This window comes from Cynocephalus volans, chromosome 1 (genome assembly GCF_027409185.1).
Source record: "Cynocephalus volans isolate mCynVol1 chromosome 1, mCynVol1.pri, whole genome shotgun sequence".
Lineage (NCBI taxonomy): Eukaryota > Metazoa > Chordata > Mammalia > Dermoptera > Cynocephalidae > Cynocephalus > Cynocephalus volans.
In genome coordinates this window covers 26,303,472-26,328,667 of record NC_084460.1, presented here as the reverse complement: position 1 = coordinate 26,328,667, position 25,196 = coordinate 26,303,472, and the positions used below count along the sequence as shown (strand labels likewise).

The 25,196-nt window shown below is 45.4% G+C and overlaps 1 protein-coding gene across 2 annotated transcripts; it reads right to left on the bottom strand.

The window, feature by feature from the left end:
* Positions 1 to 1,114: 1,114 nt before the first annotated feature.
* Positions 1,115 to 24,845, bottom strand: FKBP1A (FKBP prolyl isomerase 1A). Of its 2 annotated transcripts, XM_063101241.1 has the most exons (5): positions 24,681 to 24,845; positions 24,555 to 24,602; positions 6,734 to 6,846; positions 3,458 to 3,622; positions 1,115 to 2,236 (listed from the first exon to the last, which is right to left on the bottom strand). In XM_063101241.1, exons 1-4 carry the CDS (start codon positions 24,715 to 24,717, stop codon positions 3,494 to 3,496), a joined length of 327 nt encoding a protein of 108 aa, XP_062957311.1. In that variant the 5' UTR covers positions 24,718 to 24,845; the 3' UTR covers positions 1,115 to 2,236; positions 3,458 to 3,493. The 2 variants fall into 2 exon arrangements, with proteins under 2 accessions (XP_062957311.1, XP_062957322.1); XM_063101252.1 differs by lacking the exon at positions 6,734 to 6,846.
* Positions 24,846 to 25,196: the final 351 nt, after the last annotated feature.

Genomic DNA, 25,196 nt, shown 5'->3' with positions numbered 1-25,196 from the left:
GAGAACTAACAGCTTCCCTATGTGCATGAGTGCAAGAGGACACGCTGTAGGATTCTGTTTAAATTCTAAAACAGGCAACAATAATCTATGGTGGGAAATAATCAAAACAATTCTTGCCTTCTGGGGCTGGGGTAGGGACTGGGAAAGGGCGTAATGAAATTTTCTGGGGTGATGGTGTCATTCTATATTTTGACAGGGGTACAGAAATGTAAGCCAACGGTACACCCCAGTTAATGATATGTATTAGGGGGTAGTGATGTCTACTATAACTATGAAATGCAACATAAAGGATGGTAGGATGGAGAGATGTAATAAATTGGTATAGTCACATGCTCATGATAAAATCTAGGTGGTGGATATATAGGTGTTTACTGTAACAATCTTTTACTTTGTTGCTTGACAATTTTTATAAAACGATTTCGGGGAAAATAAAATATAATTGTAGAATATTATTCTGGCAATCTGAATAAAACAATGGGAAGGATTTAGAAAATCACTAAGCAGCAAGTGCTTGAATAACCTTTCTATTTAAAATCAATGGCTCTGAACCAGGACAATTTTGAAAGGTGGCTATAAAGGTGTGGGAGCATTTTTGGTGACCTCTATAACTCAGTACAGGAGAAGTGTTACTGGCACGTACAGGGTAGGGGCCAGAGTAGCTACTGAAACCACCCAGCCTGACCACATGACCAAGTCCTTCCTCACCAAATGTCACTAACACCAATTTAAAATCAAAATCTTCCTTTGCAACTCTTCATCAATTTTTTGATAGCCTATCTTCAATTGGATGTGACTCACTTCTTGAGAGCTGGTTGTTATCTCCCATTTCTTTGTAACCTGAGCACCCAGCATAGTGCTCTACCCAGAACCCATATTTAATGAACATTTGATAATGGGGGAGGGGATCCTCCCTGAATGTCCTGGCCTGACCTCCAAGCAGTTTCTTTGGCAAGCCTAACCCTGGAGTGGCCAATGAGGAACGATGTCCACTGCTGTTCTTCTGCCAAGATGCCTTGGCTACTAATCCTCTTTGCCACCCTTCCCCTTGCCCAATGCCACCTCCTGTACCAAATGGCAGGGGAAGCACTTGAAAGTAACCACCATAGCACAGAGCTGAGAAAAGCCAGCATAAAGCACTTTTATTGCAATAATAAAACTTGAAACTCATATGTGGTGCTGGGGGGGTGGGGAGCGGTGGGTAGCATCAATTTCTCTCACCAAATCACTACACAGGACAGCAAGGAGAAGGGGCCGAGGGAAGGAAAGCCAGGAAACTCTGTGATTGGCAGAGGGAGCCAAGCATCAAAAAACAGGCGATGCTGAAGCTGCGATGACCAGCATCATTTTCTTAGAGAACATTCGAGGAATGGTCATGATGGCTGGGCTTTCATTGGGTGTTAAGTCTACAAACAGCACCTTCAATTTAAACTTTCGATTAAAGTTCTTAAAATTTAGGAAGTGGTGGAGCTTGGATAGTTATGAGATTACAAAAGTCCTGAAAATCCATTAGAAAAACCACAGGATGGAAAAAAACAGAAATAAGCCAGGCCACAAAGAAGGCTTCAGAGGTCCCTGCTGGCCCAGGGACAAATACCTGTAGTGTCCAACATCGCAATGGAAATAATCTGCTTTCTAAAGGCAGAGGGTTGGGAGGGAGGGGGACTGGTGGAGGCAAAGGCTCTCTGCCTCCCCACTTCAGTTTTAGGTAGGGCTTTTAATTTAACCCAAGGACATCTCTCAACTTGGAGAATAATTCAGCCCTCACAGCGCCTCAAATCTGCTATGGCTTTGCAGCGCAGCAGCAAGAATTCTTAATATACAATAGATAAAAATTTCATCCAAAAAAACATAAAATAAAATAAAGATTCTTGCACCCCACCCCCCAAACACCAATTCCTATTCTAAAGTTAACCCATCATTTGTGCTGTTAATACTTGACCATATATTTAATTGGAAACCTAGATCCAAAAGACTGAAACTGAATCTTCACCCCCAAACGAAAACAAAATAAAATGAGTAACTTGAGGTTTATGGCATATAGTTTAGGTAAACACTCACACGAGGAGAAAGGGGAAGAGGAAGTGGATGTGTGGAAGCAAAGCTGAGTGACAGAACACATTCAGTCGGGGCAGATGTTTATACAGAGAGTGTAGTGGAACATCAGGAAAAGCTCCAACAAGCTCCGTATGGATTCATGTGCACGCGTCTGGAGGCACCAGATCCCTCCATGGCAGATCTGTTGGGGACAGAAAATATGTGAGTTTCAGCAGCTCCGTGTTCTCTGTATGCAGTGGGGACAGCCACAGTGCCATCAACCATGCCAAGTCACTTCCCTAACCGCTGAGAGGTCTGAGACCAAGCCACTTGTGTTCCAGCTAGAGAAAGCCAGATGGGCTCGGGCTGGGTTCCCAGGTGAGCAACCTTCTTCCTGCTTAAATTGGTCCACATGTTTTGTTTTGCTTTTTTGTTTTTAACCTAAGATTAAGTTTACTTTGCTAAGGACGGCAGGAGGGCTGTCCACCCACGCTGCTGACAATATGGGTCCCATTATAACTGGGTCTGCAACTTGGCCACATATTGGAATCACCTGGGGGCTTTCAAAAAACTCTTTCTGCCTGAATCCCACCCCATGATTGTGATTAACTGGATTAGGGTGTGGCCTGGATATCAGGAAAGTCTTAAAAGCTTCCCTGGTGATTCTCATATGCAGTCCAGACTGAGAATCACAGCCCCAAGCTGGTATTTGTCATGCTGAATAGACTTGGGAAATGTCTCCAGTATTCATTTATTCACTCAAACATAACTTTCTGGGTTTGCCCTTGGGCTTTCCTTCAAGACCTGTGCAAGATGCTCTGAGATGTTCTTTGGCAGTCAGCGGAGAGATTTAGGTCAGGGTCGCTGGTAGCCCTTCATCGTTCTCTCCCTTCCCTCCCCTCCCCCTACCCCATCAGGTTCACAGGTGGACCAAGGTGGTAACACGTTCCTCATGTCATCTAACAGACAGTAACCACAAACTGTGTGGCTAAGAGAGCTGCATAAGCTAGGACATGATGTTTCTGTTCAGAGGTGCTTTTCTCACTAGCTTCTAGAAACACAGGGTTGAGCAGAGTCACTTCAAGGGTCTTATTTAGTTCTAAAGAACTAAAATGTTGGCCCTAAAAATTGGGCCTATGTTTCTACAATGCCACAAATCAGCTTTAGTTTACAGCTACATATAAACACTTGCTTAAACAGCTACCATCCCCATGAATTCGTGCAGAGCATATGCTGTCCCTTTCCTTAGGTGGTCAAAACTTTTACATTCAAGATATAAACTAATTACTAACACTGAAAGGATATCCAGTAGAGGAAAAAAGGCCCCTGAGGCTTTTTTGTTCTCTTCCTACCCACCAAAGACTGGGCACAGCATAGGAGGAGCACAGGTAGTTAAAGGGCCTTCAGCATTAAGTTTCCTTACCCAAGAACAGGGAGCTAAGGGAGGAGGCCATTCCTGTCATTCCAGTTTTAGAAGCTCCACATCGAAGACCAGAGTGGCGTGTGGTGGGATGATGCCTGGGTGCCCAGTGGCACCATAGGCATAGTCTGGGGAGATAGTCAGCTTCGCTCTCTGACCCACACTCATCTGTGAAAAGAACAAAGAAGAAAGACTCAGCTGGGCACACTCCCCAAGTGTGTTTGCAAGAAGCGGAGCTGTTTACCTGGTGGTTCCTTGGCCAGCAGTGTTAATCAGGACATTTCAGTGACTTTGCATTTGCCCAAGTGTCAGGCACTCCCCGTGCAGGACTTGGAGACTGGCAGTCCACCTCCATGATCCCTGCATGTTGCTATAAGGGGCCCAATGGCCTTCCTGACTCCCAGGAGGGTCAGGCCGTCAACCTTTCCACCCAGGTCTTCAGCACCCCAGAAGTCTCACCATCTAGTCCTTCAGAGGCCCATCACTCAAAGGACATATTGTAAAGTTGCATCTATGCTCTTCTTGAAAAAGGAATACTTTGACCAAAACATTGCTTTAAAAAAACACACACACATACAGAAAGTAATATTTGGGGTAGTCTATTTTTCTGTACTCTCTAAATTTATATGCATACTCATATAGAAAAACTTCAAAAAAGACAACATGATTTTCTGGGGTACAAATAGCATGTATAGTATGCTATCATTTGTGACAATATTTGTTTGTTCCCACTGAATAAAAAGAAAACATCTTTGTAAGGACATTAATAATACCAGCATTCTTCTATGGGGCAAATAGCGTGGATAGGGACCAGTGTAGAGGGAAGTTTCACTTTAAAAAATGTATTTGCATATTTTTTCAGTTTCTAATCAAATACACAAATAAGCATAAATATCTATTTTCTGAACAGTGAGCAGGTTCTCTGCTGTATTTCCGTCCTTCTACCTATCTCTACTTTTACTTTCTGTGTGTGCATTCCTGGCTGTCTGACTCAGCCTCAGAGATGGTGACCAAAGAAGAAGCCACAGGCCGTAAGGAAGTTTCTAAAGCAACTTAGAATCCTTGCTTCCTATAGCTCCCCTCAGAAACTGGGACATGTTGGACCATGGTGGTAAGGACAATGAAAAGCATATGGCTTTATCTAAAAACATTCAAAACAATCATATCCTTTGACTCAGCAATTCTATTTCTAGAATATTCTGCTAACAACCCAAATATCCATCACAAGGGGAATGGTTTCACAGGCATATCCATACCATGGAGTAGCCATTAGAAAGAATATAGTGGCTTTAAATGTACTAACATGGAAAGATGTCCGAGATAAACGATTAGATGCAAAAAGGAAGATGCCAAAACAGTACTTGTGGTAGGACTCCATACCTGTGAACATGTAAAACCAAAACAGCAGCATCAAAAGAAAACAAGAAGGGGGTACAAGACAATCCCCCCACTTCCTGTGCTTTTTAACTCACTTGCTGGAGAAACACTCTGTGGAGGAGAGTTTAAAAGATGTTCTACATAAGTCTCAAACTATCCAGACTTCTCACAAGTGACAGGGCTGTGACTGACCCCAAAGCACTGGGTCAAGGGGGAGTGTGGGCATCCCTCACCAAGCCTGGCCAAGCCTGGGATGTGAAGTAGGCTGGTAACACTATCTCGACGGCAGCTAGAGCCCTTGGGACATACAACACAGTTATTGTGACAGTGCTGCATCAGTCCCAGCAGATGGGTTGTGCTGTGGACAATGGTTGGCACGGGAGATGGGGGATGGGCTATAGACCAAAGAGCCAGCCAGACTGAGGAGACAGGGGCAAAAAGGTATGGTTGGCAAGGTTTCCCAAGGGAAGCAGACTACAGAGATCTTCCTTGTACTGCCAACCCTCTGCCCCCGCACAAACAGAAACACAGACACCTGGGAGTGGAACACTTAAAGTTTCCAAAAGTGAAGCAGTTGATCTGGAGAGATAAATCAGTGAAAATAGAGGAAGTGAAACAATGTGTATTCTGGAAAAGACACAGAGAGATAGAAATCTTTCTTTTTGTCTTGGTTAAATTTCCACTTCTCCTCGGTGGGAAGGGAAGAAACTAATTACCATCATGCAGAGCCTAATCATAAAGCCCCTGGGTCTCAGGCCACTGTAAACATCCCTTTACCTGGTTAGGGCCAAGAATAAATTCCTGGGCTTATGGAAGAATAGAATCCAACTGAAATTTGGCAATCCTGGGTCCCCTACTGTCCCCTGGGAATTTCACAGTATTGGCAGAATAAGAGCAGTTTCCACAAATGCGGAGGGAAGAGGTGAGGAAACAGACATGAAATGACTTTCTTCATGAGTGGGACCTCTCAGAAGTGGCCTGATGCCACATGGTCAATAATAAGACCCACACAAATCAAAACTACACCAAAATATCACTTTCCACTCATCATACTGTCATGAGACCAAGATTTAACACCACACTGTGCTGGTGGGGCTGGGTGGGGTTAGTACCTTGGTGGCTGCCAGTGGCAGTTCAAAGAGTACAGTCCTCCTGGCTGGCGGCTTGGTGAGACCTGTCAGAACACAGTGCCCACCACCTTTGAACCACTCACCCTGCTTTCCAGAACTTGTCCCATGGCAACACTTGCACACATCACACAAGATTGTTTATGACAGCAAAATGCCAGGAACGACCCAAATGCCCGTCAACAGGGCACTGGTCAAATAAATTATAGCACACTCACCTGAGAGAATACGATGCAGCTGCACGAGGGAATGTCAAAAGCTCACGGAAAAATTGAATTAAAAAATAATGTGAATCTTTCCACAAACTTTTTGAAGACCCCTCATAAGAGAGTTTCCTCCTCTTTTATGAACTGGTATGGAAAATGTCAAAAATAGATTTAGTGGAAAAGTAAAGTGCGGAACAACATGTGTGTGTGAAGGCAAGAGAAAGAGGAGTGTATGGTCAGTGGAATATATGTTTAAAGAAACTCTAAATACAGGGAACATTCATAACAGGAGTTACTTGTTGGGTACAGGGCAGATGGGATGGGATGAGAGTGAGACTTCCCACTTAAACCTTTTTTTGATTTTTGAACCATATGAATGAGCTACCTATACAATTCTGTTTATTTATTTTTATTTATTTATTTATTTTTGTGGCTGGCAGGTACAGGGATCTGAACCTGTGACCTTGGTGTTATAAGGATGCACTCTAACCAAGCCAACCAGCCAGCCCCTATAAAAATAATTTAAAAGGTAGATACTAGGAAACAAAACAAAACAAACAAGAGCATACCTGGGCAACCCCTTCTTCCCAGCCTCGGATCACCTCCTGTTTGCCTAGCATAAACTTAAAGGGCTTGTTTCTGTCCCGGGAGGAATCAAATTTCTTTCCATCTTCAAGCATCCCTGTGAAAAAGGGCAGTTGTAACATGAGCAACAAGGAGTAACAGCACAAGGCAAGCCAGAAGCCAGCAGCAGAGCTCTCACTACAGCCGCCAGCGCGTAAGGGGCTGGCGGGGTGCTCTAGGCCTGGGAGGAGCCGCAGAGTCTAGGGAGGATTTCCTGTGACCTCACTGGGCATCTAAGAAGTTGGGACAGTCCCTCTACCCCAGATCTATGGGTGCTCTTCCCTGACTCCAAGCAGTAAGTTGACCATGAAGGGACCTTACCTACCAGAGGTGGGCAGCAGTCTACCTTGTCCCGGAGATGGGGAATCCCTCCTGCGTGACTTTCCCAGCACCCTGTGGGTTTCCTCCCAGACTAAGAACTGGGGTCCCTTTAGGCTCACTCAACAGCTGAAAGTCACATAGGGTGCAAGAAGCCACACTCATTCCCCAAACACCTCCATTACCTTTTACACACAAAACATAGGCATGCTGTGCTTCCACTTTTCAGCTGAGGCAAATCCCTCCACCCTCTGCCACCCCAGGATCTCCTTTCTTGTTCACTGACTGTGAGCCACACACATGGCTGCTTTCCAGGCCGTGAGTGACTGGGTGGTCATCAGAGGAGGGGAGAACTTGCTCAGCATCATGGGCGTGGAAAGAGAGAGTTTTCATTAGACTGGGGGCACTGGGGGTCTCGTACCAATAGGGAACCTGGGACACAAAGTTGAGCCCTTGCAGGCTGGCTCCTGAGTTGTCATAATCTTCCTGCGAAAAGTAAAAACTGACCTGGCCTGAAACCAGAGAAATGCCAGACAGAACCTGTGCAGCATTTCATCCCACTTACTTTATCCAGTGGTGCCCCAGACCTCTGAAGTACATTTTTGCACAGTTAACGCTTCCTATCAGAGATGGCTGGAGAGAACAGGGATAGTAATAAGGAGGGTTTAGCACCCTCAGAGAATTTTACTCAGCAAACTGCTAACGACTCTGCTGGCAGAGTTTCCACTGAGTCAGGGACTGGGCTAGGCGCCTTCCACACAATTGTGATAGGTGACCCTGAGAAAACTCTCACACTAGAATACCAGACTGGAAGGGGCCAGCCAGTCGTTGACATATAATTGACACAAAACTGATTTCATTGGAGGCTGAGGGTGGGTACCCACCATGGAGCTAAGCCTCACTGAGAAGACCCATCAAAACATAATTCTGTTGTGTGTGTGTCTGTGTATGTTTAGGGCAGGAGGGAAATCCTGACAAAATCCCAACCTAAAAAACAATGTCAACACTTGTAAGTAGGACAGGGAAGCTGGGATGAATTGGCAGTGTTATCACAGCCACCAGACTACGTGGACTTTAGCAAAATAGGAAATGGGGGTGGGGGGGTTTAGGGTGGGTGCTTCTGTCCTAACAGAGCAGGCGGGGAGACGGATGTCCTGGGGCAGAATGGGCACTGATACTGCCTGGGGTCTGGAGCTGGGAGCTAAGGACTAAGAGGGAGACAGGAAGGTGGGAAGTGGGAACTCGGCCCGGTTCCAAGTCAGTGCATAACCAGAACCGGCAAGTTGGTGTACACATTTAGGTCATTCCTTTACCAGAATACAATCATTACCTGATAAAAGAAATGACAAATGGCAGGATTTGAACAGTTTTCTATAAATGAGTAACTGGGAGAGGCACAGGTCTCCACACTCCACAATACCCACTATACACATTCCCTTTAGCCCACTTCCAGCTCTGCTTTATACACTGAACACAACCAACTGGACTCAAAGTCAAGGGTGACAGCAGGCGACAAATGGCTATGATTCTCAAAATCCTTTCCCTGGCCAGGCCGGGAGCCTTTCCATCCACCCTCATGTGACTGCTTGTAACAGAAACAAGAAAATCAACTCCACAGCTCAGTAACCTGCAGAATGTCAGAGCCAATGAGTGGTGGGGACTGGCTCTAGCAAAAGGCTTTATTTAGCCCAATGGGAACTGTAGGGCACAGAGGAGACTGATAACCAGAAATATCCTGGTCTGCGTTCTTTTGAGCAGACCTTGAGTCGGGGTCCAGGGCTTCCTGAGTAGCCATTGTAGACAAGACACTAGGTAAGGAAGCACCCTGGGAAAGGGCCAAGAATGGCAGCGTGGTCCCTGGCCACTGAGCCCTGTCTGCAAAGGGTGGCTGGACAAAACCCACAGAGAAAAACATGACCGGAGGGGCACCTGGAACCAAGGCTGTGGCACAATCCAGACCCAGCACCTCTACCCGTTTCTCACCGAACATCAACTTTCCAGGAGCAGCAATAGGCCAGACCAGGAGAAGTACTGGAATCAACCTAAGCCTTTCCTCTATGCCAGGGTTGGTGTGGGGCAGGCCTACTGGCAGTTTGGGCACTAAGACCTACTTAGTTTGGGCACTACTTCACCTACAATGAAGTCTACTGAAATCTGCCTCACGGTAAAAAGAAAAAGAGAGCCACTCAGGAAGAAAGCTCCTGCCCTTTCTTCTGTTGAATGCTGTCATGTGAGGACGTGATGTCTGGAACCTCAGCAGCCACAATGTGACCATGAGAAAGGCAACAGCACCACAGGATAGTCAGTCATTCCAGTTCTCTGAACCAGCCCCCAAGCACCTTCCTCAAGACTTGTGTTCTGCGGTGATTAAAAGTCTGCTTTGAAGGCAAAACTATAAAAACAGTAAAAAGACTGGTGGTTGCCAGGAGTTAGGGGTGGACAGAGGGATGGGCAGATGGAGCACAGAGGATTTTTTAGGGAAGTGAAAATCTCTTTATGATACTCTGGTGGTGGACACGTCATTATACATTTGTCCAAACCCATAGAATATACAAGACCAAGAGCAAATGCTAACATAAACTACGGGCTTTAGGTGATTATAATGTGTCAGTGTAAGTTCATCAATTGAAACACATGTACCACTCTGGTGGGGGATGGTAATAATGGGGGAGGCTGTGCATGTGTGGGGCCAGCAGATGTATGGGCAATCCCTATACCTCCCTGTCAATTTTGCTGAGAATATAAACAGCTCTGAAAAAATTAAGTCTTACTAAAAAAGAAAAGTCTGCTTTGTGTTAAGTCAGGTTTTCAGTTACTTGCAGCAGAATGTGATCTAATTGGTACAAGGAAAACCTTTATCTGACATTTACTTAGTGCACCCCTATGTAGTGCTGCCATGAGAGGAGTAACGAAGACATGGAACTCAACACCCAAGACCACAAAGAGCCTGACCGGTGTTCTGTGTCAGGACCCAGTACACACCATCCACATGCTGTGTAGAAACAAGACAATATTTACATGTAACAGTTACTACAAGGGATACTTTTCATTTTTAAAAGAATGCTGATTGTGACCCACTAAATTTCATGATACACTAATGGGTTTTAACCTGTTTAAAAAATACAATGTACATACAAAACAATTTTCCTATTTTTTTTTTTTTTTTTTTTGGTAACAGACTTTATTTTTATAGCAGTTTTAAGTTTACAGAAATAGTGGCAGAAAGTACCACCCCCCCACCCTGTTTCTCCTATTATTAACATCTTACATCAGTGTGGTACATTTGTTACAACTAGGAACCAATATTTATACATTATTGTTAAATTAAATTTACACTGGGGTCCCTCTTTGTGTTGTACAATTCTACGGGTTTTGACAAATATATAATGTCATGTATTCACAATTATATTATTCTACAGCTTCACTGCCCTAAAAATCCTGTGCTCTACCTATTCATCCCTCCTTCCCTGAAACCCTGGCAACCACTGATTTAAAAAAAATTTTATTACCTCAAACATTTGTCATTTTTTTGTGTTGGAACATTCAAAATCCTCAGTTCTGGCTAACTGAATGTATACAATAAATTGTTAGTAATCACAGTCACCCTACAGTGCTACAGAACACTACATCTTATTCCCACTGTCAAGCTGTACTTTGTATCTGTTAACCAACCTCTCACTATCTTTGCTCTTCTCAACCCTTCCCAGGCTCTGGTAACCACCATTCTACTATCTATTTCTATGCAATCAACAACTTTCTTAGCTTCCACATATGAGTGAGAACATGTGGTATTTCTCTTTCTGTTCCTGGCTTATTTCACTTACTATAATGTCATCCAAGCTCATCCATGTTGCCACGAATGATAGTATCTCATTCTTTTATATGGCTGAATAGTTTTCTATTGTGCACAGATACCACATATTCTTTATGGATTCATCTGTTGATGGACACTTAGGCTGATTCCACATCTTGTATTTCTTGTCACATTTGAACATGGCCCCAACCTGGACAAGATCATATTTTGATTGCAATGAAAAACTACAGGGTACTGAGACAGACTCCCTACACTTTCCTCTTATTTCCAATCAAATGCAATGCCGAGCAACCTCCAGATGTTATAGGCATCAACGCTACTTTGCCTAAGGTGAGATGCTTCAACTAGCTGCCTAGTACCTGGCCGGGAACACAAGGTGGGGCACAGCCTCTATTTGCCACTGAGCCAGCCTGGAGGCTCTTCAGTGCAGAGACTGTGAGTCTGTGACGATGTCTGTCTAATAACCCCAGCTCTTTAATCTTATCTGGGACATTGAAGGGTAAAGCCTCTCCCCACCATCTTATGAAAGTATACAAGCTAGGAAGTAGGATTTCTAAGTAAAGGCGCTTTATGCAGGATCTTTGCCTACACTGTTTATCTTATTCTCCTACACTATTTCAGATGATCTGTTGTCCCCGGGAAAGGGACATGAGCCATGCTCCAGAACTTCAGACCATAGTCACCATCTGTCGATCTCATCTACTTCCTCAGAAGGAGAAATCTTCACAGGGAAGGTTGAGTGGTGGTGGTGGTGGTGTTCCTTAGGCCTGAGGAGGGGATTTCTCATAATTTAAGTCCAAAAGCTAAACAATATCCCCAAAGATGAGCAGAGCAGTATGTGATTAAGTGGGTGTCAAACAATGGTATAAGCTATAGGACAAGGAGATGTCAGCAGGCTGAGAGAGGAGGTGATGCAGGAGGGGAGCCACTGTCTATTAAGCAGCAGGCATGAGAGTGCATGTAGTGTTTTCTGCAGTGGGGATTATGCTGGTCAGTGTTGAATGCAGAACATAAGAGAAGCGGTGATGGAGGAATAGGGATCAGCTTGTTCCTGAAACAACCAAAAAAAAAAAAAAAACCCACACAAAAAATAAGAGTAACGCAAGCAAAATAGCTAAAACAACAGTTTTCAAGACACTAGACATGGGTAACAGGACAGTAATCCCTGAGGGACAGGAAACCAACAAGGCGAGCCCTACAATTGCTCCAGTTTATATCCTTGGAAGATTCCAGGGAGAGGGAACTGGGATGTAACTCCAGCTAGCTAGAGTCCATAGGACACAGCACCAGGCAGGAGAAAGCTGTATAGACAGAGGGCCCCAGAGGTTTGCAGAGGACCCTCCTTGAGTATTCAGCAGAGTATTAATCAGTGTTTGACGAAAAGACTCAAACCTAGAAGAACTACTCACACGGGACTGGGAGCAGTGCCTGTTTCCACCAGCCAGACTGGAGTGCCAATCATGAGGCACCGGGTAGAATACTCAGGAAGATCTCACCTCAGTAGTGGCAAACAGCCCTAAAGTAAGCACTGCTCCAAACCTACCTAATAAATCTTACAAAAGCAAGATCCACAACAATCAAACTGTTACCAAGTAACTTAAATGTTTCTCAGTACAAGCTCAAGAAAATTTATAAGAATAAAAATACCCAGCATCCCAAACTTAAAATTCATAATGTCTTGCCTCCAAAAAGGCAAAAAGACATGGCCCACAATGAGGAGACTTATAAATCAATTGAAACCAACACAGAACTGACACAAATGTTAGAATTAGTAAAGAAGGACATTAAGACTCAAATCAAACTTCCAGAGATGAAGACTACAATGTCTGAAATGAAAAATACATTGGGCTGGAACAACTAGGTATTCATATATAAAAAAGCAAAAAACTGGATCCATACTTCACACTATTATCAAATATTAACTCGAAACGGACTATAGACCTAAACGTAAATGCTAAACCTATAGAACTTCTAGAAGAAAACACAGGAAAGAAATCTTTTTGACCTTGGGTAAGGCAAAGGTTTCTTAGATACATCAAAAACCACAATCCATAGTAAGTTGAACTTCATCAAAATTAAAAACTTCTGTAGTTAAAAAAAACACTGTTAAGAGAATGAAAAGACAAGCAGCCACAGACTAGAAGAAAATTTTTGTACACCATAAAAACCATCAAAATTCTACAATAAGAAAACAAACCACCCAACAAAAAAAGGCAAGTATACCTTATTGAAAAAGATATATGAATGGCAAGTAAGCACATGAAAAGATGCTCAACATTCTTAGTCATTACAAAAATGCAAATTAAAACCATGAGGAGATATGCCTTCTACTACTGATTAAAATGAGTAAAACTGAAAAGACTGACCATGTCAGGTATTAGTGAGAAAATGAAGGAACTGGAATTCTCACACTGCTAGCGGGAATATAAAATGCAGCAACCACTCTGGAAAACAGCTTGATAGTTTAAGTTAAACACACACCTCCCACAGACCCGGCCATTTTACCCCTGGGTATATTATTCAAGAAAAATGTCAGGCTGCATCCACACAAAGACTTGTACACAAATGTTCAAAGTAGATTTATCTATAATGGCCAAAAACTAAGAACCAACCCAAACATCCATCAACTGGTGAACAAATCAGTATACCAATAGAAAATTATTCAGCAATAAAAAGGAATAAACTACTGATACATGGAACGACACAGATAAATCTCAAATTAATTATGCCGAGCAAAAAGAAGCCAGACAAAAGAATACATACAGCATGATTTCATTTACATAAACCTTCAGAAAATGCAAATCTATGCTGACAGACAAGCACACCAGTAGTTGTTAGGGGAGAGTAAGGACAGGATTTCAAAGGGGAACAAAGAAACATCAAAACTTAAGAAATTGTAGACTTTAAATACATGCAGTTTATGCTTCAATAAAACTTTAAAAAAAAAATAAAGAGGAAAAAAAGTAGGGAGTGCCATTTACAAAAATCCTGCATTTGTTTAGCTCCTACATCCATTCTGGCAATGGATAAAAAGTGCTTCCTCTGTTTGGGGAAGGAACAGGTAAAGCAGGCAGCAAGTCAAGTCTCAGCAGCTGCTCCAATTTTAACTCTGGAAATCTGTGCCAGGACCTGGAGTCCCTGAACAGTGAAACCACCTGCCAAGTTAGTGCCATAATTTCCTAGAGAAAGCATGCTCTCCTGAGAGGAGGCAACTGAGGTAACAGTTCAGACCTGACAGGTGACATTCTTCAAGTTCTAAAGGCCATTCTTAGCATAAATCATCATCAGCATTACACTCCAGTTGCAGAACTAACCAATTTCTGACTATACACAAATCTATACCTCATGACTGAAAAACTGCCTGGAATAGCTCCATATTCTTGATTCCAAGTACTGAGGCTTGACTCTGACTGAATGCAGCTCGAGGTCACAGACCTGGACTCAGAGTTCCACAGCTCCGTGCACTCAGCTCACACCTGGGCACTCGTGACACTGGCACTCAAGAGTGCTTCTGCATTTGACTTATTTCCATGATTTTTAAGAACCAGTAGGCTTTAAAAAAATATGGGGGGAGGCATGGGGAAGAGTCTCAAGTCTGTCCCCCTCCTTGCAGCCTGCCCTTTCCTGCTGCCTACCTGTGTGAGAGAGTTCTTGTTCAGAAGGAATCAGCAGAGGCAGACTTGGCCAGCTGCTGCTGGGCAGACAATGCCCCTGGACTGTATTCCTGGTGCTCGACCCACACCACACAGGCAGTGATTAAGATCCAAGACCAGGACTTGGAGATTCACAAGGACCACTGGGTTATTATTTCACTACAGATTGAGTATTCCTCATCCATAATACTTGGGACCAGAAGTGCTTTGGATTTTGGATTATTGAATATTTGCAGAATATATATATATATACATATACTGGTTTAGCATCCCTAATCTGAAAATCAGAAATCCAAAATGCTCCAATGAGCATTTCCTTTGAGCATCATGTCAGTGCTCAAAAAGTTTCAAATTTTGGAGCACTGAGCATTAGGGATGCTCAACCTGTAATAACACAACAGAAACAGAGTCACTGCTAGTGCACGCTGCTCTGCAGAAGGCAGGGCACTCACATACCCTCTGCTGGGTAAGGTAAGGTGACTAAGAAAGCACCTCTACAGACTGTGGCTTCAGCGCTTGTAGTTAACGGTCATGACTCACAATGCGGTTTACAGTGTTCATGAATCTTTGCAGGAGGTTTTCAGAGGCAGCATTACACAGGGATCAAAATATGGAAAGTTTTAAGATTAATAAACAAAAAACTTAATCGTAAACCAGTAACAACAAAATAACAAAACATCTCAAGCCCCAGACCTTCAAAACAGAATAAAGTTCTCACCATTTACAGTTGGGAGAGGGAGAAAGGATTTCTATTTTCAATACACAGGTGAGTTTCTGAAGTACAAAAAGTGCCAATGACTCAGTGGAAGTAGAGGGAACCAAACTGAAAGACATTTTTTTGCAGATGTGCATTCAAAGCCTCTTAGAATATTCCCAGATGGGTGTCCTGCCTGTAGTCTGATGGCTCAGCTGTTTCCCTTCCTTCTTCTTCTTAGATACAGAAGCTCTCTTAGCCTAACTGCCTTGCCAGAGACCCCTATAAACCCACAGCCTGCATAGCCTGGAGTGGAGAAGAGCTCCCTCGTGCCTTGTTCTCCAGCTCATCCTCACTCCTTCATTTCCATGTCAATTTTCTGCTTACCAAGGGCAGTCAACAGCTGAGTTTGTCCCCTAACCCATTTATGGCAGTTATACTTAGTGTATACAGATAACGTTAACTAAACAGTATGTAAATCAATGAAATATGAGTGTGAACAGAAACAGTGGTCCTAGATGACTGCTTAGAGAGACTCAATAAAGGCAAGTTGCTAAGAAGCACTGCTAGTGGGACGAAGACTACTATATATGTGGAGAAAGAAATCTTAAAAATCTGGACAGGTTTGGTATTTAGATGATCTCATGACAGTCCTCACTCTACTTTTAAAAAAAGCCCAAATTGGTTTTCACAAAAACTCTGACAGGAAACTCCACCAGCAGAGCCACACTCAAAGAAAAAGACACGGCCCTTTAGCACATGATTTATGTTTGTGTTTCAAATAAAAATGTTTAGAGACATGATGTCACTTTTATGATTAACATGTCAGCTACCTACTTGTCCCAATCCTGATGGGTGAAAAGGGACTCCACTTACGTAGGTAAGAGGTATTAAATCAAAGCTTACGTTTTTGTTCCATTTCTGGGGCACTGTGGCTGCATTCCATTGCAACCTTCCTGAACTGGGGTTTTGAGAACCCCCGAGTGTGGTATGACCAAAAGTCAAGTGCCTTCGCAAGGAGGGAACCAGCTCCCTCCCCCCAGCATTTTCCTGAGTTCATAAACCGAGAGCAAGCACATTTCCCATAAGTAGTATGAAAATGCCTCTAACCTTTGGCTAAATCTCTTTAGAGTCCATGACCAAAAGTGTATTTTCAAAGGCAGGGCCCACAGTGAGAAAAACACACAGGATCCCAGCAGCAATACAAAGAACACAGACCAGAAGGTATGCCCTTGTGGGCAATCTTTCCATTTTCCATTTTAATCACAATATAAATAAGAGGATTGCCTCGTTGCATACAATATAAATAAGAAGATCGTCACGTTACATTACGTGGGGAAAGGGAGAAGAAACACTATTTCACAGCAGCCAGCTGGAAATGGTAGAAATATACATTTTCTGTGCAGTATAATGGTGAAAGGCATGAGCTGATTCTGGACCGCTGCTCTAGATTATTATTACAATTCCCTGCCTGGTCTCCTTGCTTCTGCCCTTACTCTCCTATAGACTTAACCTGGCATGGCAGCCAGATGGATATCCTTTTAAAATACCAGGCCCTATTACTCCTCTGCTAAAACCCTCCCATGGCTCCCCACCTCACTCAGAAAAGAAAGTGAAGTGCTTAAAACAGCCTACGAGACGAGACCCCGTAAGAGCTGCCACTCCCACCAGCATCTCTCTGACCTCCCCTCTGATTACACTCAAATTTCTCCACTCCAAGAACACTGCTTCCTTACGTTCTACATATACACCTGGGGCACTCCCACCCCAGGGCCTTTGCACTTGCTTTCCCGTGCCTAAAATAATCTTGCCCAAAGAGTTGCATGGATTACTCCCTTACCTGTTTCAGGTCTTTGCTCAAAAGTCACTTTCTTATTGAGGACTTTACCAGTCTATCCAATAGCTCATCCTTTTCCTGCCTCCTCCTTAGCACTCACTGGCTAATGTATTTTTGCTTATTAATCATATTTATTATCTGTGTTTTTCTCTACAGTGTAAGATCTATGAGGGCAGGTGCTGAGTCTTCACTTGTAAGCTCCTGGTACGTAGAATAGTGCTTTGCACATAGCAGATGGTTGATAAGTACTTGTGGAAAAATCAAAGGCACTTTTTCCCACTCCAGGCCTTTGTGCATACTTGGAAAACCCTTTCCTGCCGTCTGACTGAGCAATATACATCCAAGACCAGTTGGTGCTTCTTCCAGAAAGTTCTACCCTATAGGTGCCAAGTTCCAGCCTAAAACTGACCACTCCCTACAGGGCAAGCAAGCACCTTGAGAGCAAGGCTGAGGCTTTCCCCAGCTCCTATCACATTCGTTGAATGACAAGGAGAAGGTTTTGGTGTGCTGACCTAAGTGCAGTGAGTGCAAAAGGAAGGAGTGGTCACAATTTAATTATTCTACAGGGACTGCGCCAAGTCCAAAATGTTGTCAATATTTCCTTTTTCATTCTAACCTAGAGGAAGTAGAAATAGTATACCAGTCATAACAGGAACGTGGGCTTTGTCCACTCCAGCTAGAGTCTAATGCTAGGGCCTAACTCGCCACTCATTCAGTCACTGAATACCCACTCAACACCAAGTATTGATGGAGAGACCCTAGAGAACAACGCTGGTGTGGTTCTGATCTCCTGGAGCCTGCAAGCTGCTGGGGAAAGAGGAGATGTAACTACACACAGCCTGACTGTGATTAGGGCTTAGAAGAAAATGGACAGGTGCCTTGTCAAAGAATTAGGGCCATGTGTGTACACATGTGAAGAACCTCTTAACCCACTAAGGGGGTGTTGCTTACGTTACAACCCCTATAAAGACTAGGAAAGAGCCTGCCATGCGGTGGGAAGTGGGAGTAGAGACCCTCACGTGGGAAAGTCTTGGTGTGTTCAAGGAACTGTGAGCTCCTGGGAGGGAAGAGTAAATATAATAACAGAAGAAACAGCAGCATTCAGGAGCTGATTATTTCCCCTCCCCTTCCCTTTCCTCCTCCCAGTTTTTATACTGCTAGAATTTACCTGGTCACAATTAAAGGGGGCCGGGGAACGAATGGAGGGACTTGACTAAGCTCCTCAATAGGTAAACAAACAAACAAAACAGGAGAGAAGACAATACAGAAATAAAAACAAATAAACAAACGAACATTGCCATAAGCACCAAAGTGAGAACTGGATGGTACATGTCTAAATTATTCATGATACCCTGGCCTTTTCCATGGGAAACGCCAGGTGACAATATTTTTAGAGGAAAAAATGGGTGAATTTTATGATATGTAAATTATATTCAATAAAGTGTTTTAAAAAAAGTCTATGGGCCCCACTGAAGGGAACCAGAGCTCTGTGGACAGATACCAGGACTCAAAACCAAGGAATTGATTAAGGAACAGTAGGAGCATGCCAAAAAGGCAATGGAGCCCACTTGAAGGGGCTCCTACTAGCCAAACTTAGGACAATATTATCATCAAAAAGAATAATGAGTATCACTGATGTTTAGGTCCTGCGTAAAATTTATAATTCCATAACACACTAAGAAGGGATAAACAGAAAGAAGTCACTTGCCACCACAGGGGATGACTTTAACACCTATTCCTCACTTTAAAAACTGGTAATTGAAGGGAAAATTTTAGCTTTACTCTAGCATTATAGAATGGCAGCTAATAAATTTAGAAGGAATGAAAGAACTTTAAAAATTCCCACTTTGTGAATGCCAATAAAAACATTTCTTCAGGTAAGAATGATCAATAATTGGGGTAAATACCAGTGAAAGGTGAAAGGCTGACGAAGAACATGGAATCTGTGGGATATCCAAGCACTGCACAGATCACTGCCAACTGCAAAGGAAAAAATGGACCTTTACAAAAAAAATCAAATTTAGCAGCACAAAGAGTGATGTCCCCCTTGTGTGCTGAGGATGAAGTCTTCACACTAAAATATTAAACCAGAATCTATTCAGACATTTAAAACTGAATGTCCAGTTTACAGGAAATTAAGGCAAGGGAACAAGTTAAACACTATCATGAGAAAATGAGACAGCTATGGGGTATTCTATAAGATAATCAGCCTCTTTCTTCTAAAAATCAGGGTTGTTAAGAAAAAACAATGTGAGGACTCTAAATTGAGACTATGGATATTACCAATGAGTGAAGCTCAACTGAATTGTGGTTAAAAAGCAGAATAAAAAGCATTTTGGAGAAAACTGGGGTAGTTTCAATATGAATTTGGTTTTAGACACTATTAAACCATTTTATTTCTTAAATGTGCCAAGTAGGATGATAAGGAAAGTATTCTTCTTCTCAGGGTATGCTCAAGTATTCAGAAATAAAATGCCATGATGTTTGCAACTTAAAACGGTTCAGCAAAAAAATTATAGATCAATGTATATGCATATTATGTAAGTAGACAGAAATGGCAATATGACAAAATGTCACACATCCTGGAATCTAGGTGGTAGTACATGGGTATTCATTCTTCTTTTTTGATTTTTCTTTGTTTGAAAACTTCCCAATGAAGAGTTACACACACACATAAGAATGCTGTGGAGCCTCTGGTTCATTTAAGGCAGAGAACTGCCTTCTGCTCTTACCTGTGGAAGAGCAGGACGATAGCACCTGTGTGATTCTGTATTTTGGTAATCACAATCCCAGAGAAAACAAAGTAATGTTTCCATAACAAGGCCTGTTTTCAAAGTGTTAACATCTCATTGTGTTAAAGGAAACTGATACCTGAACCTGCTCACATAGCCAAGCCGGTACAGCCCACCCCTGCTCCTATCATACCCACCAAAACAAACCACTAAAAACTACTCTTGGTCCCCAAGTTGAAGAGAACAGCTGCAGTTTTCTCAGCCAACATATCCTGCAGGCAATGTGCAGACCTGTTGTAAGGTGAGTCCTCATTCAGTCAGCTCCATTCTCCTTTCCAGGCACCTATTTCCCCACATGGAAAAAAGGAGGAAGACAAGGCCTTAAGCCCCATCCAACTCTGCGAATCCTCGATTGCATCGAAGTTTGGGCCACTACACAGAGCTTGAGAGCCAAGACCAGGGCTCTGCCTTCTCCCACTCTAGACATCACAAAGGACAAGGGATACATCACCTGGTGCCTGGGACAGAGGGAACCTGAGTGACAGTATGTGTACTAATACCATCACTGTCACTGCCCTCCCAAAATGCACTTGCTCCCAGCTCTAAGGCCCCCAGCCACTCCCACAGCAGTGCTGTTATGCTCCCATTTTACTGACAGCACATGAAAGCTGAGAAAAGTGGGATGATGTGCTCAAGCTCTCACAGCCTGTCATATGACAGAGACAAGATCTGAACCCAGCAAAGGACCCACATCCTCTTTGGGGATCACTATCCACTTGGCACCATTCCTGCCCACTGCCTGGGCTGGCACACATTTCAAAACCAGCTTATAACCAGGGTCCTGTTTCTGCTTTTGTCCCCAACAGTCCACTGTCCACACAGTAGTCAGAAAGGAAGAGGTCCTGTTAAAATCCAAGTCAGCCAATGGCTCCCACCTGACTCAACATTCTCCTAACAACCTATAAGGCTCCACCACCCCCTCATCTCCTACCACATTTTCCCTCACAGTCCACTCCAGCCACGAGGTCTCCTTGCTATTCCTCTAAGGCTTACTAAGCATGGTCTTGCTCCAGGGCCTTGCACGAGCTCTTCCCCCCACCTACCTGGAGTCTTCTTCCCCTAGCTCCCCCAGAGCTCACCTCCAACTTCCTCTGAGTGAATGCTAACATGCCATTTCTTAGACAATAGAGCACCACTCCCCTTCCCATCTCTCACTCTGCTTTAATCTCTGCATAGCACCTCTGACTACCTGATGTTAGTCTCCTCACCATGAGCCCAACCAGATGAGGTTTTTGTCTATTCTGTTCACTGGTCATATCCCCAGTGCCTGCCTTGTTGCTGTTGCTCCATAAGCGTCTGCTGTAGGAAGGAAAAAGGGTCCTGTCGCAGCCCTGCACAGAGTTACAGCCTGTCTGCCTCACCACAGTACACACCAGGGGAAGCCATCAGAGGTGTCTCTTAGGGGTGAGCCTTCCTCCAGACGTCAGACCATCAACCAAGAAAGACCCCTCTGGGAAAGACGGTGGGGGAGGGGGATAAAGCAGGGGGGGCACAGAGGCTAAAGAAAAGCAAGGGGCTTCAGGGGGGCTGCAGCAAAGTGGTCACCCTTGTCCTGGGAGCCTCGGTGGCCCTCCAAGTGGACTCCTAAGGAGATGAGGGACTCTGGGTTTCTCTCAGTCAGAAGCCTGAAGGCTACGGATGACTTAAACCCAATTCCAAAGACAAGATGTGCAGCTACTTTTAAAAGAATTAAAAAAAGAATTCTTTCAGTCCACCTGCGGTTGCTCTCACAATGACAGGCACAAGGCCTTCTGATGTAAGAGGGAGATACACTTAGATTGCCAGGACAAGCTCATCAGTAACAATGAGGGAGCTACCTGGAGGCAGGGAAGGGCCATGAGAATCCACTTGATCCTCAAGGCACTTACTCAGCAGTCACCTTTCTCCCTCCTCCCACCCACCTCACTGCCTGCCACGCTCCCAGGAGATGCTTAACTGGTGCTGCTAGAGTCAGTCCGTGCTATGCATATCTCTGGTGGCAGAGGGGGGATTCTGGCCACCTTACTTCCACCACTCTTTCTTTGGATCTGCCCCCAAATCAGCAGTAGTGGACACCTGGCCAGAGCTGACTGGATCAGAACTGTTCACCTGACCCAAATCTGGGTCAATAAGATCCTCTCTCTTAGGAACTGTAATTACCAGAGTCACACAGCCAAGCAATCTGAGCCAGATATTCAAAAGAAGACAGAGAAAGTGGGCATGCGGAGCGGTGGGGGATGGGCATGAAGGGGACTTCCCCCATCCACCAGTTGGGAGAAACAGAAAAATGCAAATCTTTAACAAGAGACCATTGAGGCAGCCAGGTAGAGAAAAGCATGAGAATTTCTTCTCCCTTTTGGAGGACCAGTGAACTTCCTGCCTTTGAGGACCCCCCACCCCAAATCTTTATGATAAGCCTCCTTTTGATCATGTTCCCTCAAGATGGATTCTGTTCCCAGTGATTTAAAAGCCTTAACTGCTACAGATGAGATCTCACAATGCCTACCCCCTCCTCTCACGCCCCCACAGGTCTCAAACAGGTTCTTCCTGGGAAGCTGGAGGCAAAGACCCACGGGAACAAAGCCGCCTGCCTGCTTGAGAACAGCCTGTTCTGGGAGCATGAGGCAGAGCTGGCTTCTCACTAAGGCGTCTTTGTAGGGCTTATCAAAATGAAATAAAAAAGAAAGCTTTTGTCCCAATGCATGCCAGGGTCCTGCTGCTGTTCTGGGAACATGTGGGTGGGTGCCACCCGCGAGGAAAACACAGACTTGAAGAGGCACTGAGAGCCTTGATGGTGTTCTGGGTCCCACAACCATCTGTTCTCTTAGGAAAAGGCTCCAGACACGCTGTGGGGACATTCTACCAAGAGGCACAGTGCAATGCGGTCCAGGCTACATGCTGGTGTTCAGTCCTGACAGCAGCACCAGAACATGGGCGAGCAAAGGATGAAGGGCACAGACTTGGAAATGGGACAGATGTACCCAAATGCTCTAGTGTCCCAGTGTGGCTACTCACAAACCAGGGTGGGGAGGGGGTGCAACAGAGGGCAGCTTCTCACCTCTGAAGTCCATTATCTGCCCCAGTTGACTACAGACACTGAATGAACTGCCCACTCACCCCAGCACTGTAAATAAAAAGCACTGGTCACTCTCCTCATCCCTCCCATCAAAACCCACCAAACTGATGAGCTTTCATCTTCTAGACCTCTCTGGCTCAGGTGCTGACCACCGCCTACAAGGACAGCTATTTAAAACGTCAAAACCACTTTCCAGTTTTGTTCACAAACATGACACTGTTCCCTACAAAGATGGGTTTCAATACCTCCTCCTTCAGCAGCCTTTCTCAGGTTCTAGTCCTTAACTCCTTCCACATCCTACCCCCATTTCTACCAGTGGAGAAGGACCAGAGAAATAAAAGGGTATGGGAGGCAAGATGTTAGTTGCTTTTTTCCCCCTTCCCAGTGAAAGTCATTTCTCTCAACAGAGGTCTCCCCCCACGATCTGGGAGAGAAGCGTAGAGCTTATCCCTCAGTAGCTTGGTCAGAACTGCCCACAGCCCATGAGGAGGAGGAGGAGGAAAGGGGAGGGGGAGGAGAAGAAACAGAGGAAGGAAGAAGAACAGAGGAAAGGGTGGGAAGGGGGAGAAAGGGGAAGGAGGAGGGGGAGGGAAGGTTATTCCAACCAACAACTGTGCTTAGAGCAATCATTCTGCCCCTTCTAGAACCAACAGCCCACAGTCATGGAGTCTCCCTCGGCTAGCTCAGCGCCCCCCCACCCCGCGCCTCCCCGCCCCCTACAACCCAGGAGGACCTTGTAAGGGCATGGAGTAAAAGATGGTTCCAAGGCGCGACTTTGATGTTTGAATTCTGGCCGGGGGTCTAAAATTTCCTCTGGCTTACATCACTGTTTATTACCCTCACTGAACCCCCAGTTTCCTTATTTTTGAAACGGAGAGGAGAAGAATCTCTCATCCTAGAAGGGATGGGGGGCTAAATCACATAGGCAGCTTCCGGTCAGCCTGGGCCATCGCTGCCACTGAGGCTTGGATTTGTAAGTGACTCAGAAGTAAGAAGAGGAAAAAGTCCGTGCAGATCTACTTCCTCCAAGGCCAGACCAGCCAAAGCAATGACTTAGGAAGTGGGACGTTTCCCCACCCGCGGCCGACGGGGAAACTCCCAGTTGCCCGGGAGAAGGGACAACTCTGCAGACTCAGAACTACCTTGCCTTTCTTATCTCCACTGAAGGGAGGGCCAGAAGCGAGGACAGGGTGTCAATCCGGGCACGGAAATGGCACAAATCCTTCCTAATGGTCCTTGGCCAGGGCTCTGCCCATTCCTGAGCGTGACCTTGGGCAAGTGACTTCGCCTCGCCAAGCCTCAGTTTCCTCATCTGTACAGCGGGCATATGGCAGCATCTAAGGCCCAGAATTACTTTTGATGTACTAAGTAACGCCTAGCCCACAACGAACGCTCATGACCGCCGGCTCGGACCGTCCCGGGCTCAGCAGGCCCGAGGCTGCCCCCTCCGGGGCTCAGTCACTACTAAGGCCTCAGCCTTGGGCCACGCGGGCCTCGCTGCTGCCACGCCCTAGGTCCTGAGCCCCCAGTCCGCGGCAGTCAGCCGCACACGGGCCGGGGGCCGCGGCCCGGTCCCCCCACCCTGCGGGCCCGGCCCACTCACCGGTGTAGTGCACCACGCAGGTCTGGCCGCGCTTCGGAAAGGTGCGCCCTGCGGAGACAGACCGGCACGGTGAGCGGATGCGCGCGGCGGTGGAAGCACCCCGGACCGCCGGGCGCCGCTACTCACCGTCTCCTGGCGAGATAGTCTCCACCTGCACTCCCATGGCGGCGGCGGACGCTAGGCGGGCGGGCGGCGCGACTGGCGGCGTGGACCAAGAGCGGACCTGGCGGCAACTCAACGGGTCTGTTTCGTCCCTCCGCGCCTCGCCTGCGCACGCGCGCGCCCCCGCACTCCCCGCCCTGCGTGCGCGCCCCCGCACAGCGCGCACGTCCCGGAAGCCCAGGCCGCGGGGCAGAGGGACCGGAAGCCCCGAAAGCCGGAAGCCGCGAGTCCTCCGATGTAACCGTGTTGCGGGGGCCATCGTGCTCCCCCTCCTTACCTTCCTATGTTCTTCCAGCCAGGCAGGCATCTCCTTAACCAAAGAAATGGGAACAATAATAGGCGGTCTGCCGTTACTGACTGGGAGCCTTTGAGCAGGTTCACACTTCTAAGCGCACAGTTATTCATTCTTCCTGTAAGAGGATGGTTGTGAGAAGTCAGCACATGAGTTTCCATGTTAGTATCCAGTCTGGCTCAAGATTT